Here is a 14,885-nt window from a genome sequence, read left to right as displayed (position 1 = left end):
TCGGGCCGGGCGGGCCGGCCTCGGGCCCGCAGGGCCGCGACGGCGCGAGGAGAGAGAGGAGGCGGGGCGCGGTGACGTGTCGCGTGCTGAGTGGGTGAGGGCGCTGGCGGCGGTGAGGTGGTGCACTCCGATTGGTCGGAGTGAGGTGGCTGAGGGCGGCGGGCATGTCCGGCCGGTGGTGGGAAGTTTGTCCGTCGGCGCGAGGAGCGGTGCTAGGGTTTCATCTGCGCGAGAATTTCGGAGGGAGACACATATTTATAGGTAGAGGGAGCTAGGAGAGTCCAAATGAGGTGCGGTTTTCGGCCATGCGATCGTGATCGAACGACCGAGATGATGGAACAGGTTTAGGTGGGTTTTGGGCCACTTTGGAAGGGTGTTGGGCTGCAACACACACGAGACCTTTTCGGTCCCTCGGTTAACTGTTGGCGCATCAAACGAAGTCCAAATGGTACGAAACTTGACAGGCGGTCTACCGGTAGTAAACCAAGGCCGCTGGCAAGTCTTGGTCCAATCCGGAAATGTTTAATCCCCACACACGAAAGAAAGGTAGAAATGACCACCGGAGGAGAACGGAGTGCCGGAATGCAAAACGGACAACGGGAAAAATGCTCGGATGCATGAGACGAACATGTATGCAAATGAAATGCACATGCTGACATGATATGCAATGCATGACACGCAAACAATGACAAGGCAACAACAACAAATAACTGGACGACACCTGGCATATCGGTCTCGGGGCGTTACATAAGGCGAACTCTGTGGCCCATCAAAGGGCACTCTCCACATGCCAAGCTGGAAGGTGCAATTAAGACTCTGGTCTTCTATATTCTTCATGGCAAATGCTTCAATGCACAGGACTTCTTCTTTCGCCAACTTGCTGCATGAGGCTCTGATCTGTTTGGCTTGAAGTTCTACGCCCCATGGGTAATGCGGTTGATCAAACTTCACTCCGCTATCTCTTATCAGCCATCTGCTTGCAATCATCGGATTTTTCTGCCTGGTGTGGACATGTCTATTGAAGCCATCTATCCTGAGCCTGCCAAGGAACCTCTAAGTCTTCAGAATGCAGAGCATCAGAGTTTTTCTCAGAACATTGAAGGAGTTGAAGCAGTCACTTGTGTGTATCCTTTGGCTGGCACTACACGTGCACCGCATCCTGCGCTCACTGAAGCCACTGATAGCATCATTGCCCAACGACCCAAGAAGCGCACTCATGTTCTCAATGACCGAGAGCTTCTTGTGGCTCTTCATTAGAAACGGGATAGGCATCATGACTGGCTGAAGCGTCAAATGCAAAGCCTCTTGGTGGATGTTAATCGCATTCGCAATCTTGCCACCAAGAATGCCTTTGTTGCCCATGAAACCTCTCGACGCACATGGAAAGGGCTGACGCTGATGTGTTCTGAAGATGATCTTCAAGAGGATGGCTTCTATGAGCGCTTCAAGTTTGACTCCACACCTCCTCGAAGGGCAGTGCTGCGACGAACTCCATCTCTTGAAGACTCTGAGTTCTCTTCCTCTGCTGCAACTGTGAATGCCAGAGTGATCGAGGATGAAGATGATGCCACTTCACCGCCACCTCCTTCAGCACGCTTCGACACTGCTCCAAGTTCTTCTGCACCGCCGAACACCACGGACGACCCTGCTACTTCACCTAGTCTTCATGGGAACGAGTAGATGCTCTATGTCTTCAAACCTTTTTGGTCCTTACTGACAAAAGGGGGAGAAGCATATGAGTTTGATAGTCTTCAAGCGGGTCCATATGGGCGGGTGCTTTATACTTTTTGCTTCGTGTTTACAACTCTCATTTGCTTTGATACAGTTGGTTCTTTGAGTTGTAACACTTAAACTCGATGGTCGTCTGCTACTTATTTGCCACCTCGCGATGCGATGATAAATTCTGCATGTGCGATGATAAATTCCGCACTTAGATCATTCTGCAGACGTCCATTTTCCATTATGCATGTCATTATCTTCACATACCTTCACATGCATAGTGGATTGTCATCATAAGTTGAAGAGGATCTCCACAAGCACAACCTGCCATGTGCATTTGCATTCCAAAAGCAAATTACTTATATGCACATCTTCAGGGGGAGCCCTTACAACTTATGAAGACAATTCCTTATCCTTTATAATTTCACATATTATATTCCCCGTTGAAAACTTCAACTAGTTTGTCATCAATCACCAAAAAGGGGGAGATTGTAAGTGCATCTAGTGCCACCCCTAGTTGGTTTTGGAGTATTGCCGACAAACCTAGTTGAGGGACTAATGTGTTTGTGAGAATTGCAGGATAACACTGGTAGAAGTCCCTCATTGATTCGGTTTTCCTACCAGAGATGACCCCTAAAAATGTATGAAGACATTGATGTCAAAGGTGGTATATGAAGATATCCACATTGAAGACTATGACAAGAGAAGACATCGCATGAAGCCTATGGAGCTCGAAGACTTAGATCTTTCGTAGTTCCTTTTCTTCTTTGTTGAGTCATAGGAACCACCGTACTGTTAAGTGGGGTCCAAGAGAACCAGTCAGAATGACTGAAGTGATGCTTAACCAAAACCTATGTCTTCGAGTGAAGACTATAAGAGCGAATCTTGTCCAGAGTCGGATAAGTCAGCTTTGCTTGTAGCCCAAGTAAAGTTGCCGTGTGAGTTTGAAATCTGACCGTTGGAACACGTGCCAGTTCCTTAGTGACCCAGGGTCATTTCGGACAAATCAGGTCGGGTTGCCTAGTGGCTATAAATAACCCACCCCCTACAATCATAAATGGTTGGCTGCTCAGAGTTAGTGTACGGCTTTTGTCGTTTGAGAGCAACCCACCTCGAAGCCTTTGAGAGAGAATTCCTTGCGAGGATAAAACCCTAACCACCCAGAGCCAAAGAGAATTAGGCATCACTTAAGTCTTCTTGTCTGTGTGATCTGAAGACTTATTACACTTGAGGACTGTGAATCCTCCAGCCGGTTAGGCGTCGCGTTCTGAGCATCCAAGAGACATTGTGGATCGCCGGTGAACGAAGTCTGTGAAGGTTTGGGAGTCTACCTTGAAGACTTACCAGAGTGATTGGGCGAGGTCTGTGTGACCTTAGCTCAAGGGGAATACGGTGAGGACTGGGTGTCCTGAGCTGCGTGTTCAGGACTGGGTGTCCGGGACTGTGTGTCCTCAGGTTTAAATACCTAGCCGCCCTAACCAGACGTACAGTTGTCACATCAACTGGAACTGGTCCAACAAATCATTGTCTTCAACGTGTCACTGGTTTCATCCTTTCCTTCCCTTTACTTACTGTTGGTCCTTGTGAAGTCATTGTATGATTGCACTATCTTTTATCTTCACTGAGTGACTGCGTGTTCTGTTTGACTTCATAATATCTTCCTACCTAATCCTTACTACATTGCTGCTATTAGTCATTGTGCTTTCACTTCATTGAATACTTGACTATGGTTTACCTAGTGTAGTCTACCTTCCGCTGCATGGTAATAGGTTTATTTCTATCGTTTGTCTTCATAACTTCCACGTTTTGAAGACTTTCATAAAAATTGCCTATTCACCCCCCCTCTAGTCGATATAACGCACTTTCAATGACCCACTGATTGTAAGCTTGGGGGTCCTCGGCCCAACCCATGCTCAGGGGCCGACGTGGTTAGCACCCCCTGTGTAGGACACTATCATACGAGCAGTGATCGGCCGAAATTTGGGTTAGGTCGAGCGATGCCTAGGGCTGGCCTTCTATTAACCCATCATTTAAAATATCAAGCTAAATGGTATAGGGCCACCTTCTTTCAAAAGCTACAAAAACTACAGTGGGCTATAAGATTTAGCTGTTTTAAGAAGAAAACACGTGGCATATATGACCAAGAAATAAGGAATTTCAATAGAATTAGGTGAAACATAAATTCATGAACTCATAATTGTCTGTCGAAGGGCAGAGTCCTGATGTGGGCCACCAGTTGCAGCCTAAGCAGCCACACGCCCACATCAACTCACATGCCGTAACTTTTGAGGAAAGTATTGAGGTGAATGGTCAGGGTCAAGATTTCTAAGCGCATGGCCAACGCGTGGCCCCAAACGTGCTGCCCTATGAGCCAACTAGGCTCGGATGCCACCACGCCATAAAGGTATAGCTCGTAGAGCCAAGGTGGTTCCTGAACAGGATATGAGTTCTTCGAGCAGAGAAGTGAAAATGTGAGGAAAAGGAAAGAGGAGAGGAAAAGGAAAGAGAGAGGGAGCGGGAGGATCGGAAGAAAGTCAGGCAAGGGGAGAGTATGGTCCCTGATAAGACGGTAGCCTCAGATTTTGGCGTTGGATGAAACAAATTTAAATTATGGCCTCATTTTCTCAAGCCTAACTGGTTGGCATGAGGCAGCACCGGCGATGCCACCATAGTTCATGCTCTAGTCGTCGGCACAGATTTATAGATTAAGTTTGTTATGTGATGGAAACTAGTGCAAGCTTACTTCCTAACTCGTACTTTTTAATATCGACTGCTATGCAATTTAACTAAACTGTTAACAAAAATTGCATCACATATTCACATCCCTATATAGCTATGGGGTGGGGGGGAGGGGGGCTTGTCGCAAAATGCTATAGCAGTTTTGCTCTTTTGACGCATCAACCATTATCAGGATTGATATTTTTCTCGTATCTTTTCTTGCGCCTTTCCTCTTTTTTTCTTCTTCTCCTTTTCTTTACGTTTCGTCCTCCTCGTCGTCCTCCTCTTCCACTTCCCCTAATCTCCAACAGTTTCCAATTTCTCATCTCCCAAGCCCAAACCCCAACCCCAACCAGAGACCGAAAAGAGTCGCACGCGACTTCGCGAGAGAGGGGAGAAGCAGCAGACGAAAGCGAGAGACCTCCTCCTTCCCCAACCCCAGCCCCGCTCCAAACCCTAACCCTTCCTCAGATCTCGCGCCCGTCTGCCCTCCCGCCCCGCCCCGCCCCGCCTCGATGTGACCCGGCCCCTAGGGTTTGTGCCGGTGCGGTGTGGTGGTGGGTCCCGGTTCGTGGGCGGATTTCGGACCCGAGGAGTTGGAGCTGGCGGCGCGCGCGCACATGAAGGACCCGGCGCACCGCACGAAGGTGGTGCTCAGGCGGCTGCCGCCGGCGATTGCGCAGCAGGCCGTCGTGGACCAGGTTGACGCGCGCTTCGCTGGTCGGTATGACTGGGCCTGCTTCCGCCCCGGTAATGCCAGGTCAGCGTTTTCTCACCCTCGCTACCCGAGTCCCCTAGGCGTGCGTTGGCCTTCCTGCGAGGTTCGGTGCTCTTTAGGTCTGGATTGGGGTCGTGGCTGTTTAACCTAGGAATCATGTGCTAGGCGACTGGTAGTTTCCGTTTAGATTTCGTGTGCTGTTTAAGTGATTTAGTTTTTTTATTGTTATTAGAATGCATGTTCCATCTGTGTAATTGATATGCTCAGCTTAAATAGAACTGTTGACACAATCTAGTGCATCATGTTATTCCTAGTTGTAGACTTGTAGTTGGCGTATCTTTGAGGTTCAGTGCTCTTTCTGGATTGGGGCCTTGTCCGTTTAATATAGGAATTATGCGACTAGCAGTTTCTGGTTTCCCCCCAATAGATTTAGTGTGCTTGTATAAGTGATGTAGTTTGTTTCGTTATTAGCAATCAGCAGGTTCATTTGCGTAATTGAGACGTTAAGCTTAAAATTGTTGCTGCTATTTAGTGCAGCACATTATCCCTAGCTGTGGACTTCTAGTTTACAATGCGGTGCCACTTGCAGTTTCCAGTTCCTGCCATCTTACGTTCAACCAGAATGAACTGTTGGGTGTTAAATCGTAGTTATTATCTGTGCTTGTAATTTTGTTTTTGAGTACAAATTTGTCAATGACCTTAAGTATTAGTGAAGAATAGAGGTTGCCTTATTTGTTATGCAACTATCTATGCTTTCTACCCGTTAATTCCATTTCTTTAGTTTGTCGCTGGCCTCACTGGTTTTTTATGGCAACTAAAACTGTAAAATGTTCATTTTTTGCTTTCTCTTATTTTGGATACAAGAGCCAGAATTCACTTATAGTGTGCTTGTTATGGAGCAATTTTCTTAAAAGAAACAGAAACACTTGAAGTCGAAACTACCTTGTAGCACTCAGCCTTTTTATTTACCAGTCCTGTGCTATGGTGATTTGCGTAGTAGTTTCTTCCTTAAATTTTGATGTCTTTGAATTGCTTTTACTCAAAGTATAAGGCTTCCTTATTGGAACCTAGCAGTGGGAAGTAAACAATAGTATATTTCTTGTTTCCCACCCTCTTTTGTCCAATTGGTTAACAAAATTTATCTATCCAGCCGATTTTACCTTAACTTGAAGAGCCCAGAAGTTGTTGATACAATAGCGACTTAATTGTTTGCTACCATATTTTTTTCCAGTTGGTTAACTGAATTTTTATTTCCAGCCAAAAGAATCATAGATATTCGCGTCTCTACCTTAACTTCAAGAGCCCAGAAGATGTTGTTGAGTTTGCTGAGTTCTTCAATGGGCATGTATTTGTGAATGAAAAGGGTAAGTCCTTCATTTCTTAACCAATATGCTCTTTTTGTTTCCTTTCTCATGTGCAATCAACTGTATGCGGAACTCATATTCAGATTACGTCCACTTATCGCTGTCCACACTAGAGATATAAGTTCATTAGTGAGGCACCCTTTGCATTCTTCAGTTTCTACTATTTGTTGCATCAGTATAGCACTATACATGACGTGATTTTTTGCAATAGCCATATTATTTTCTACAAGATTTCAAATTGACATAAAATGTTAATGCTTAGCAGTCACATAGCCATTGAACGGAAGATGGATCATCTTGATTAGGGCTAGCTAGCAAATAAATACTGCCATATTTGTGTTCATCCTTCTTAGATGATCAACGCCTGAGGTTATCCAGAAAATTAAACTAGCCATCAGTTTCCTCTTTAATAGCCTGCCCAATAGTTTGGTCAGGTGTCAGGCATAGTGAATGAACACAATCACCACCTATGTTGTATTGTTGACATATGGGGTTATTTAATCAATATATCCTGTTAGGATGTAACTGAAATTGTTAGCTTGTTGTAATTTTTTAATCAATTTGTGAAGTTCTTTTTTTCCCTAAAACTCGAGTATATGTTTGGTTATGCATCTATGCATGTTTTAATTTGTATGTCATGCATGTTGTCCATGGTTCCCTGCCAGGTGCCCAATTTAAAGCTCTTGTGGAATATGCACCATCACAACAGGTTCCGAAGTCAAATATCAAGAAAGATGCTCGTCAAGGAACTATAACAAAAGGTCTTAAACAAGCATTTTTGCTGTCCAATATGTACCGTACTTCCATATTTCTTGTTTTTTCAAACTTAGTTATTTCTGTTGTCGAATATTCAGATCCAGAATACTTGGAGTTTCTTGAGCTTATATCAAAGCCTACTGAGCATTTGCCAAGTGCTGAAATTCAGCTTGAAAGGAAAGAAGCCGAAAGAGCAGGTAAAACATCTCGTAACCTTCTATTTGTAGTAAAGCATTATTGTCTAATTAATGTATCTATTCAAAGATGCTAAGCATCTTTACTTGGTTACTATTGCAGCTGCTGGAAAGGTGCCCCCTGTTGTGACACCTCTTATGGTTTATGTTCGTCAGCAAAGGGCGGCTAAGAGTATGGCTCAGGTATATTAGTTGAATTGATTATACTCTCAAGTTTTATTATCGTTTATCAACTGTCAGGTGTGTACTAACTAGCATTTCACACACTGCAGAGGTCTGTAAGTAGTAGACTAAGCAGAAAAGTTGCAGGCGTGGTAACTAGTAGTTCTAGTCCATCTAAAAGGTCTTCTGAAAGGCGCAGGGCCTCCACTTCAACGGTACTATGCTTGGTCGAGAATTGTCACATGAAACGGATCTTATCCTTCCATGTTTATGTTTTGAGTAGGCCTACTCATTAATTTTGTACTTGAAATAGTAACATGTAATGAAAAGTCTGTTCCAAGCATGTATATGGTGACACGAACCTTTTTTATTGGCCATTTTTGGATTATAACATGTGGTAGCAGGTGGGGCTCAAATGCCAGCACATTACTGTGTCATGTTTTTACAGAAGTAGGTGTTGACTAGTGTACCTCTATGCCTAGAAAAGTACCCCTTCCGGTACTTTTTAGTCTGCATATAACTTTTGTCCGAAGTCAAAGTATCTCTACTTTGACCAAACTTATAGGAAAAAGTATCAACATTCACAATGCCAAATCAATATTGTTAGATTCGTTATGAAATGTATGCCCAGTTCTTTTGGCCGATTCTCCCATAATCTTGAGAATTGACCCTCCACCCAGCTTCTCCCAGAATCTTGAACCCATATTTTTTTTTACAATCCTAACTAGTTAGGATGTGAACAACTAGGATTGTTAAAACATATGGATACAAGATTCTGGGAGAAGCTGGGTGGAGAGCCGATTCTCAAGATTCTGGGAGAATTGCCCAAAAGAACTAGGCTGTAGTTTCATAGTATGTATATATGGTATTGTAGATGTTGATATTTTTTAATATAAATTTGGTTAAACTTTGCAATGTTTGACTTGACACAAATCTAATACGCGGAGTAAAAAGGACCGGAGAGAGCAGGTATAGATTAGTTCTTTACTATATGTTCTCATTTTATATCCCTACAAAATATTCTCAGAGGTTCTGCTGTTCTATTTGTATTTTGATTTGAGATAGTGAAATAAGATGTTTCTTTTGTTTCCTTTTATGTTTGTATCATAAACTTATCATTATGGATCAGATGCTCTGTATATTTCCTATGTTTTTTTATGTTAGCATGTTAATCCTCATGATTACTGTCAGTCTGTTGTTTCCTCTATGCATGTTTTGCCCCAGTATTTATGGATCATATGCTCATATATGTTTTATATATTCCAACCACTTCAGAATTGTTCTTTTTGGGTTATGGTTGTGGAGTTCTCATATTTTTTTTTTGAACATATTTAAGTGTGTATTCAGTTGTATTTGGTTGAAGCACATAGACACTAGTAATGCTCGGCGCTTCATATTGGTTATTTTGAGTGGTGGACTATTTATTTTGTGGTGTTCTGTAAAAAGTAGTATTACCTCTGTCCCAAAAGGCTTGTCTTAGATTTTTCTAGATACGGATGTATCGAACACTAAAACGTGTCTAGATAGATCCGTAACTAGACAAATCTAGGACACGTAATTCGGGATGGAGGGAGTACTTCTTTCCTTGAGGCTTTGACATGGTGTTCCATGTCTTTTCTCTCTGAGAATGATTACCTGTCAAAACTAAGTAAACAACAATTGGTACTTTCTGTTTATTATTCGCAATGAATTATGAACTGAAGTTACTAACATGCTGCTGTTCTGTGATATCCAGCAGTATGTTGTGCGAGATAATGCTAAGGAGAAGCCGACTTACATCTTAGCACCAAAGAGAGATGATCATACACACAGAGAGAAAATCATTGCTGGAACTTCAGGTGGTACTACATTGAAGAAATTGTTTATTGTTTTTAGCTTGTTATAACTATTGTCAATACTCAACAGTACTTTGGGTGTCATATATTGTTACTAAGTGTGGTCTTTCTGATATGACCCTTGACTTTGTGTTGTTGGAATGTTGTATCAACTAATAGACAGACTAGGGTCTTTGAGCCCCATTGTCAACTTGAGCTTAATCCGTTACATGGGAATGGGACATAATTCATGTTTGTAAGAACAAACTCATCGCTGAGTTGGTTTGCGAGTACTGTGTGGCACGGAATCTAGCTAATATTGGAACCTTTACTATTTTGACTTCAACGTGTTAGCTTGCTAGCTAATGTTTTCCTCAATGGCAAAAATAAGGCCTGCTTTGGTTTGTAGGAATTTTGTAGGAACTCTATAGGATAGGATTTGCGAAGGAAAAATTCCTTTGAAGCCCTTTGGTTTATAGGAATGGATTTCCTATTCCTATGTAGGATAGGAATCAATCCTTCACATTTTGAAGAAAAAAAAACATTAGCCTAGACTAAATGGAAAAATTCCTATCCTATGCACCAAATAACATCTCTTTCTCTATAGGAATTGAGATGCATGTCATCTCACTTCTGATGATTTTCCTATTCCTATAAAATTCCTATCCTATGAAGCAAAGGAGGCCTAAGTTGGTTTGCGTGTACTGCGTGGCACGGAATCTAGCTAATATTGGAACCTTTACTATTTTGACTTCAATGTGTTAGCTTCCTAGCTAATGTTTTCTGCAATGGCAAAAATAAGTGTGCTTTTGAAAAGCCAATCCGAAGCACCGTCAGTGCAAAGAAACATAGATTGTTTTCCTCACTTGTTTGGTTTAAAAACTGACATGTGGCAGTAGCCCAAGTGGATGTTTTCAATTCCGACACACAATCCATTCATGGGAACGATGCCGGTCCTCCTTGCATGATGTCATCCACTAACCACATTTACGTTATTTGTCGTATTTGAGAATTATGTGTTGTTTTTTCATTTATTTATTTTTAATCATGGAGCTGTATTCCCTTTACAAGGGTAACTGTTGAATTATTGTTTTGTACCCCTTAATCTTTAGTTCTTTCTTTACCCTATGTGATCCACTTCTTTCCATCCTTATAGTGGATACAAATGCCTATTTCCTCTATGATGTTAATACTGTTGTTTTGTTTTGTCCCGTCTTGTAGATGCTACAAGCGGTGGGCCATCTGGATCTGCTCAGGTTATCGACGGTAAAAAGGACAAAATTGTCCTTCTGAAAGGAAGAGCGAGGGTTGATTCCAATGTAAGCAGACACATCCCCCGAGGTTTTTTATCATTTAATTGGTATGGACTGTCATATTATCTGCTTTGCCACAGATATCTGATAGCTCAACCCCGCAGCAGTCTCTGCCGCCTTCGAGAAATACACCCCCATCAACTTCTAGACAAGACCAGCGAAATGAGGCCAGTGTCAGAATTATCAAGACTATACTTTCAAACAAGGAAGGACGCCATGCAATAGCATCATCTCAACATGAGCAAGAAGGTCACATAATTAGTGCCGAGAAGGATAAGAGGCCACCACGGGCTCCGAACTCGCGTTCCACTGTAAAAGATCAGACTGTTGAAAATGCTGAGAAAAACCACTATGATGACAAGCATCTGCATGGTTCTGGACCCATTGGTGAGAAGATTGAAAGACATGCCAGAAATAGAGATAGGCCTGACCGAGGTGTTTGGGCCCCTCGTCGCTATGACAAGTCTGCATCAGGAGGCAGTACGCAAGCATCATCGTCTGAGTTCCCGCTAATGCAGTCGCACTCTATGGACAATTTCTCTCAGCAAGTAGATGGTACAAGTCATTTAACAACTTTTGTTGTTAATTATTCCTGATGCTCGAGTTATTACTGTATTAACATACTTGATGATGCAGGCCATGGAGAGAGAAAAATAGACACAAGGAGTCCTGGTGGCCGTGGTGGCCTTGTGGAGAATGGTTTGTTTTTTATCTGGCTATAATTATAGTTAGCGATTAGCAGACAAGCAATCCAAAGTTTTTTCTATATCAGTTTCTGTACTGTGGTTCATGGTGTAATATGTTATTCAGGAAACAGGCATGCCAACCGCCGTGGTCCGCCACGTGGGTCGAAGGAGATGGAAATCCCTCTTATTACATCTGATGGAAAGCCTTCAAAGAGGGGCCCTGCTAGCTATGTGGCTCATGAGGTGTGATTAGTTTATAATTTTTTACTTGCCTTGGCTGACTGCATGGGGGTGATTTTTGTTAGGCATTATTACTCTAAAAGTCTAATACCATAAATGATGTGTGCAGAGACAAGTATGGGTTCAAAAGTCAAGTTCAGGATCGTGAGTTTGTCCACCAATGGTACGCTATTTTACCATATTTTGTTTATTTATTCAACCTGTTTTCAGACTCTTCCTCTATAATTAAATGCGCACACTGATCCTCATGTTTCCAGCACCATCTATTGGGCGTCTTTTGTCTTGTTTCCAGCCTTTTCTGATTCCTATCTGAAAAACACATCTAACAGAAAAAATGTCTCGGAAAATAATAGGAACTTGTCACCAAATAGGAAAATGTATTTTGTGCTGTCAGGTGCATGTGGTATTGGGAAGTGACAAACACTCTTTTGAAAGCAATGCAATTTTTGTATAGATGTGCATTATGCATTAGCAAACATTTTTGCAAAATTATGATGGTTTTAAGGAGGGACGAATATCTTAGCAACTATACACATACATTTTGTTATACGAAACAAATGGACATATTTTTGCACAAATATTGCTAGTATTTTTTTCTACCAGGAAGCACTCTTGCACGCACCTTTGCATTTGCCTATCAAATGTTTACTAATCTATCAACTTGTCATGCAGATACTTCCATCAAAACAGATGTTGCAAGCTGTGGAGAAGTCTCTGGATTTTGCGGCTCATTCTGAAGTTTGTGAATGAAATGACTGTTGGTGAGATGGTTCTATGAAGTGCGATCCTAGATTTGTCAACGAAAGTCTCAGCTATAGCTGAAAAGGCAGCTCTTTGATTTGATTCACAGAATCACAGCAATAGTGAAGTAACATAACCCACCAGTAGGTAGCTCTCCATCACTTTGGGTGAGACTTGATTTTGGACCCAAGGGTGCTATATCTGGAGCGACGGATGGAAATTAGGCTGGCATCAATACCTCGAGACAGCGGTCGCATATTTCCAAGACCCCTGGAGGCTATACACAGTGATGGATGTACATATCTCTAGAGAAAGAAGAGGTCTGGCTCTGTTTGCTGTTTACAGGTTAGAGGTGCCATGTATCTACAAAGAGATAAGAGTTATGAGACTACCCAGTTTGCTAAATAAAGGCGAATTTTTAGTTAGTTGATTATGAGAACCCCTGTATCCCGGCGGCTGCAGTTGCAGTCAGTATGACCGAAGTTAATGTGGAGTGCAAAGTGACATAGCACTATCATGTTTTATGCTCCAGGGTGAATGGAATGTGAGGCTATTTTGGCTTGTTGATGTTGCTGGTGTGTGATTTTCTACTGCGTCTCACCATATATGTTTTGTGTGTTATGTTATCAATGATATGCCTAGTTATGGTGTACAACATCAAAGGTGGTTGCTGTTTTTTATATGGTATAAATGTTTGGGCGTGCTGCGCCGGCCGAACTTTCAGCCGGTTTGCACGCCACGCTAGCAAAACGCGCCCCGCCTCCTTTCAGCACGTGCATCCTTTCCCCTCCCTCCTCCCCGGGCAGCGATTGGGCCACCATGAGCTCATCCTTTCCCCTCCCTCCTCCCCGGGCAACGACTGGGCCACCATGAGCTTCATTGCCGACGGCCAGGCGCTCCCTCGCCGGCTGCCATGGCCAGATCCATTCCCTACTTATAGTCTTCACGTGGCCAGGAGCTCCCTCGTCGGCCGCCATGGCTGCCTGCAGCCATGCCCGAATCCTCCCGCCTGCCCAAGTGTTGCAACCGTCATCTAGAAAAGCTTCAACAGCCCTTGAAAAAAGCTTCAACCATAGACATAGAAAGCTTCAATGGCACTGCACAATAAGGGGAAGCTGCAACCGTTGTTGGATTTTGCTACTACCGGCAAAGCTTTTTGCTACATCCATCAGGCAGAGCTGCCAACTCGTGAGGACGACAATGATATTTTTGCTGCAACCGTAGCAGGATTTTGCTACTACCGTTAGAGGTTTTTGCTACATCCATGATTTTTTGCTGCAACCGTAGCAGGATTTTGCTACTACCGTGGAGTTTTTTTCTACATCCATGTAAGGTGGAGCTGCGACCTCGCGAAGGTGGCAACGGCGTTTTTGCTGCACCCGTAGTTTGATTTTGCTACTACCGGTGATTTTTTTTGCTACATCCATTCAAACGGCGTTGATTGACTCGCGGCCCAAAGATGGACTTTAGCAATTATAACAACACCAATTCAGCATTTTAAAATGCTATCCTATTTATGAAAAATATCAAATGAATTCTCTTGGTCTCCAAATTATTTGTGGCACTGTCTAAGATCACCAGAGAATAAAAGGGGCACCTCCCATATTTTTCCTAAGTAAATAGCATGCCCATTATTTCTTACACATCTCTGTTTATTTTTTTAAAGGAAAAGAAAAGGGGAGAGAAAGAAATTAAAAGCCCCCCTCTCGCTGGGCCTCGGCCCAGCTGGCCACTGGGCTAGCCAGGCCGGCCGAGCCGGCGCCCCACTCCCCACCTCCATATCCCCACTCCGGGGGAACCCTAACCCGTAACCTCCACCCACTACCCCCACTTCCCCACTCATTCGCCCTCTCCCTCTCCCTCCCACCCGATCCGTTCTGGATCGGGGCACGAACGCCGCCGCCGATCTCCGCAGCCACTACGCCAGACCCCCCTCGCCGCGATGCCCCCTCGCCTCTGCGCCAACCCCGGTGAACGCCGCCCTGTCGCCGTCGTCGGATCGCCTCCTCGTCCTCCTCCCCATCGAACTACTCCCGCCTCCCAGACGCCGTGACGCCGCGCCGTCGTCCCCGTCCACCTCCTCGACCCCGCTGCCCGAAACCCTACAGCCCCGCGGTGAGGCTCCGGCCTCTCCCCTCTTCCCTCTGTCCCCGCCCGAGCACCACGCGTCGGCTCACCCGTTGCGCGAGCACCACCACGCCATCCCGCACCCGTGCACCGCGCCGCCGTGGCCGCGACCTGCGTCCCCCCCTTCCCGCGCTCGTCCGCTGTCGCTGCCCATTGCCGGCCCCCGCGCGCATCCGCAGCCGCCCCGCGCGCGCCCTCGCCTCCTCTGCGCCTGCTGCCGCTCCTCTGCCGCACGCACGCGCCTCCTCCCCTGCTCGCTCACCGCACCGCGCCCCGCTTGCCCCGCTCCGGCGACGTCCACGCGACCCACGCCTGCATGTTGCCGCTGCTTGC

At 44.6% G+C, this 14,885-nt stretch overlaps 1 protein-coding gene across 6 annotated transcripts; it reads left to right on the top strand.

The window, feature by feature from the left end:
- The first annotated feature begins 4,704 nt into the window (after positions 1 to 4,704).
- LOC119355227 (regulator of nonsense transcripts UPF3-like) lies at positions 4,705 to 13,013 on the top strand. 6 transcript variants are annotated; one of them, XM_037622014.1, is made up of 14 exons: positions 4,705 to 5,197; positions 6,413 to 6,519; positions 7,185 to 7,280; positions 7,374 to 7,472; positions 7,573 to 7,652; positions 7,742 to 7,846; positions 8,586 to 8,600; positions 9,367 to 9,469; positions 10,667 to 10,764; positions 10,866 to 11,313; positions 11,395 to 11,457; positions 11,569 to 11,687; positions 11,794 to 11,847; positions 12,357 to 13,013. In XM_037622014.1, exons 1-13 carry the CDS (start codon positions 5,058 to 5,060, stop codon positions 11,830 to 11,832), a joined length of 1,512 nt encoding a protein of 503 aa, XP_037477911.1. In that variant the 5' UTR covers positions 4,705 to 5,057; the 3' UTR covers positions 11,833 to 11,847; positions 12,357 to 13,013. The 6 variants fall into 6 exon arrangements, with proteins under 6 accessions (XP_037477911.1, XP_037477910.1, XP_037477907.1 ...); XM_037622013.1 differs by having other exon boundaries at positions 10,863 to 11,313; XM_037622010.1 differs by having other exon boundaries at positions 4,706 to 5,197; positions 9,370 to 9,469; positions 10,839 to 11,313.
- The last annotated feature ends 1,872 nt before the right edge of the window (positions 13,014 to 14,885 follow it).

This window comes from Triticum dicoccoides, chromosome 2A (assembly GCF_002162155.2).
Source record: "Triticum dicoccoides isolate Atlit2015 ecotype Zavitan chromosome 2A, WEW_v2.0, whole genome shotgun sequence".
In the NCBI taxonomy this organism is placed as follows: Eukaryota; Viridiplantae; Streptophyta; class Magnoliopsida; order Poales; family Poaceae; genus Triticum; species Triticum dicoccoides.
Note: the sequence above shows the minus strand (reverse complement) of the source record. Positions and strands in the feature narration are given on the sequence as shown.

Coding starts and splice junctions, on each gene's coding strand:
- LOC119355227 (XM_037622009.1), top strand. CDS start 5,058: ATGAAGGACCCGGCGCACCGCACGAAGGTGGTGCTCAGGCGGCTGCCG. Junction 5,198..6,412: donor TTCCGCCCCGGTAATGCCAG/GTCAGCGTTTTC, acceptor TTTTATTTCCAG/CCAAAAGAATCATAGATATT. Junction 7,473..7,572: donor GAAAGAAGCCGAAAGAGCAG/GTAAAACATCTC, acceptor TTACTATTGCAG/CTGCTGGAAAGGTGCCCCCT.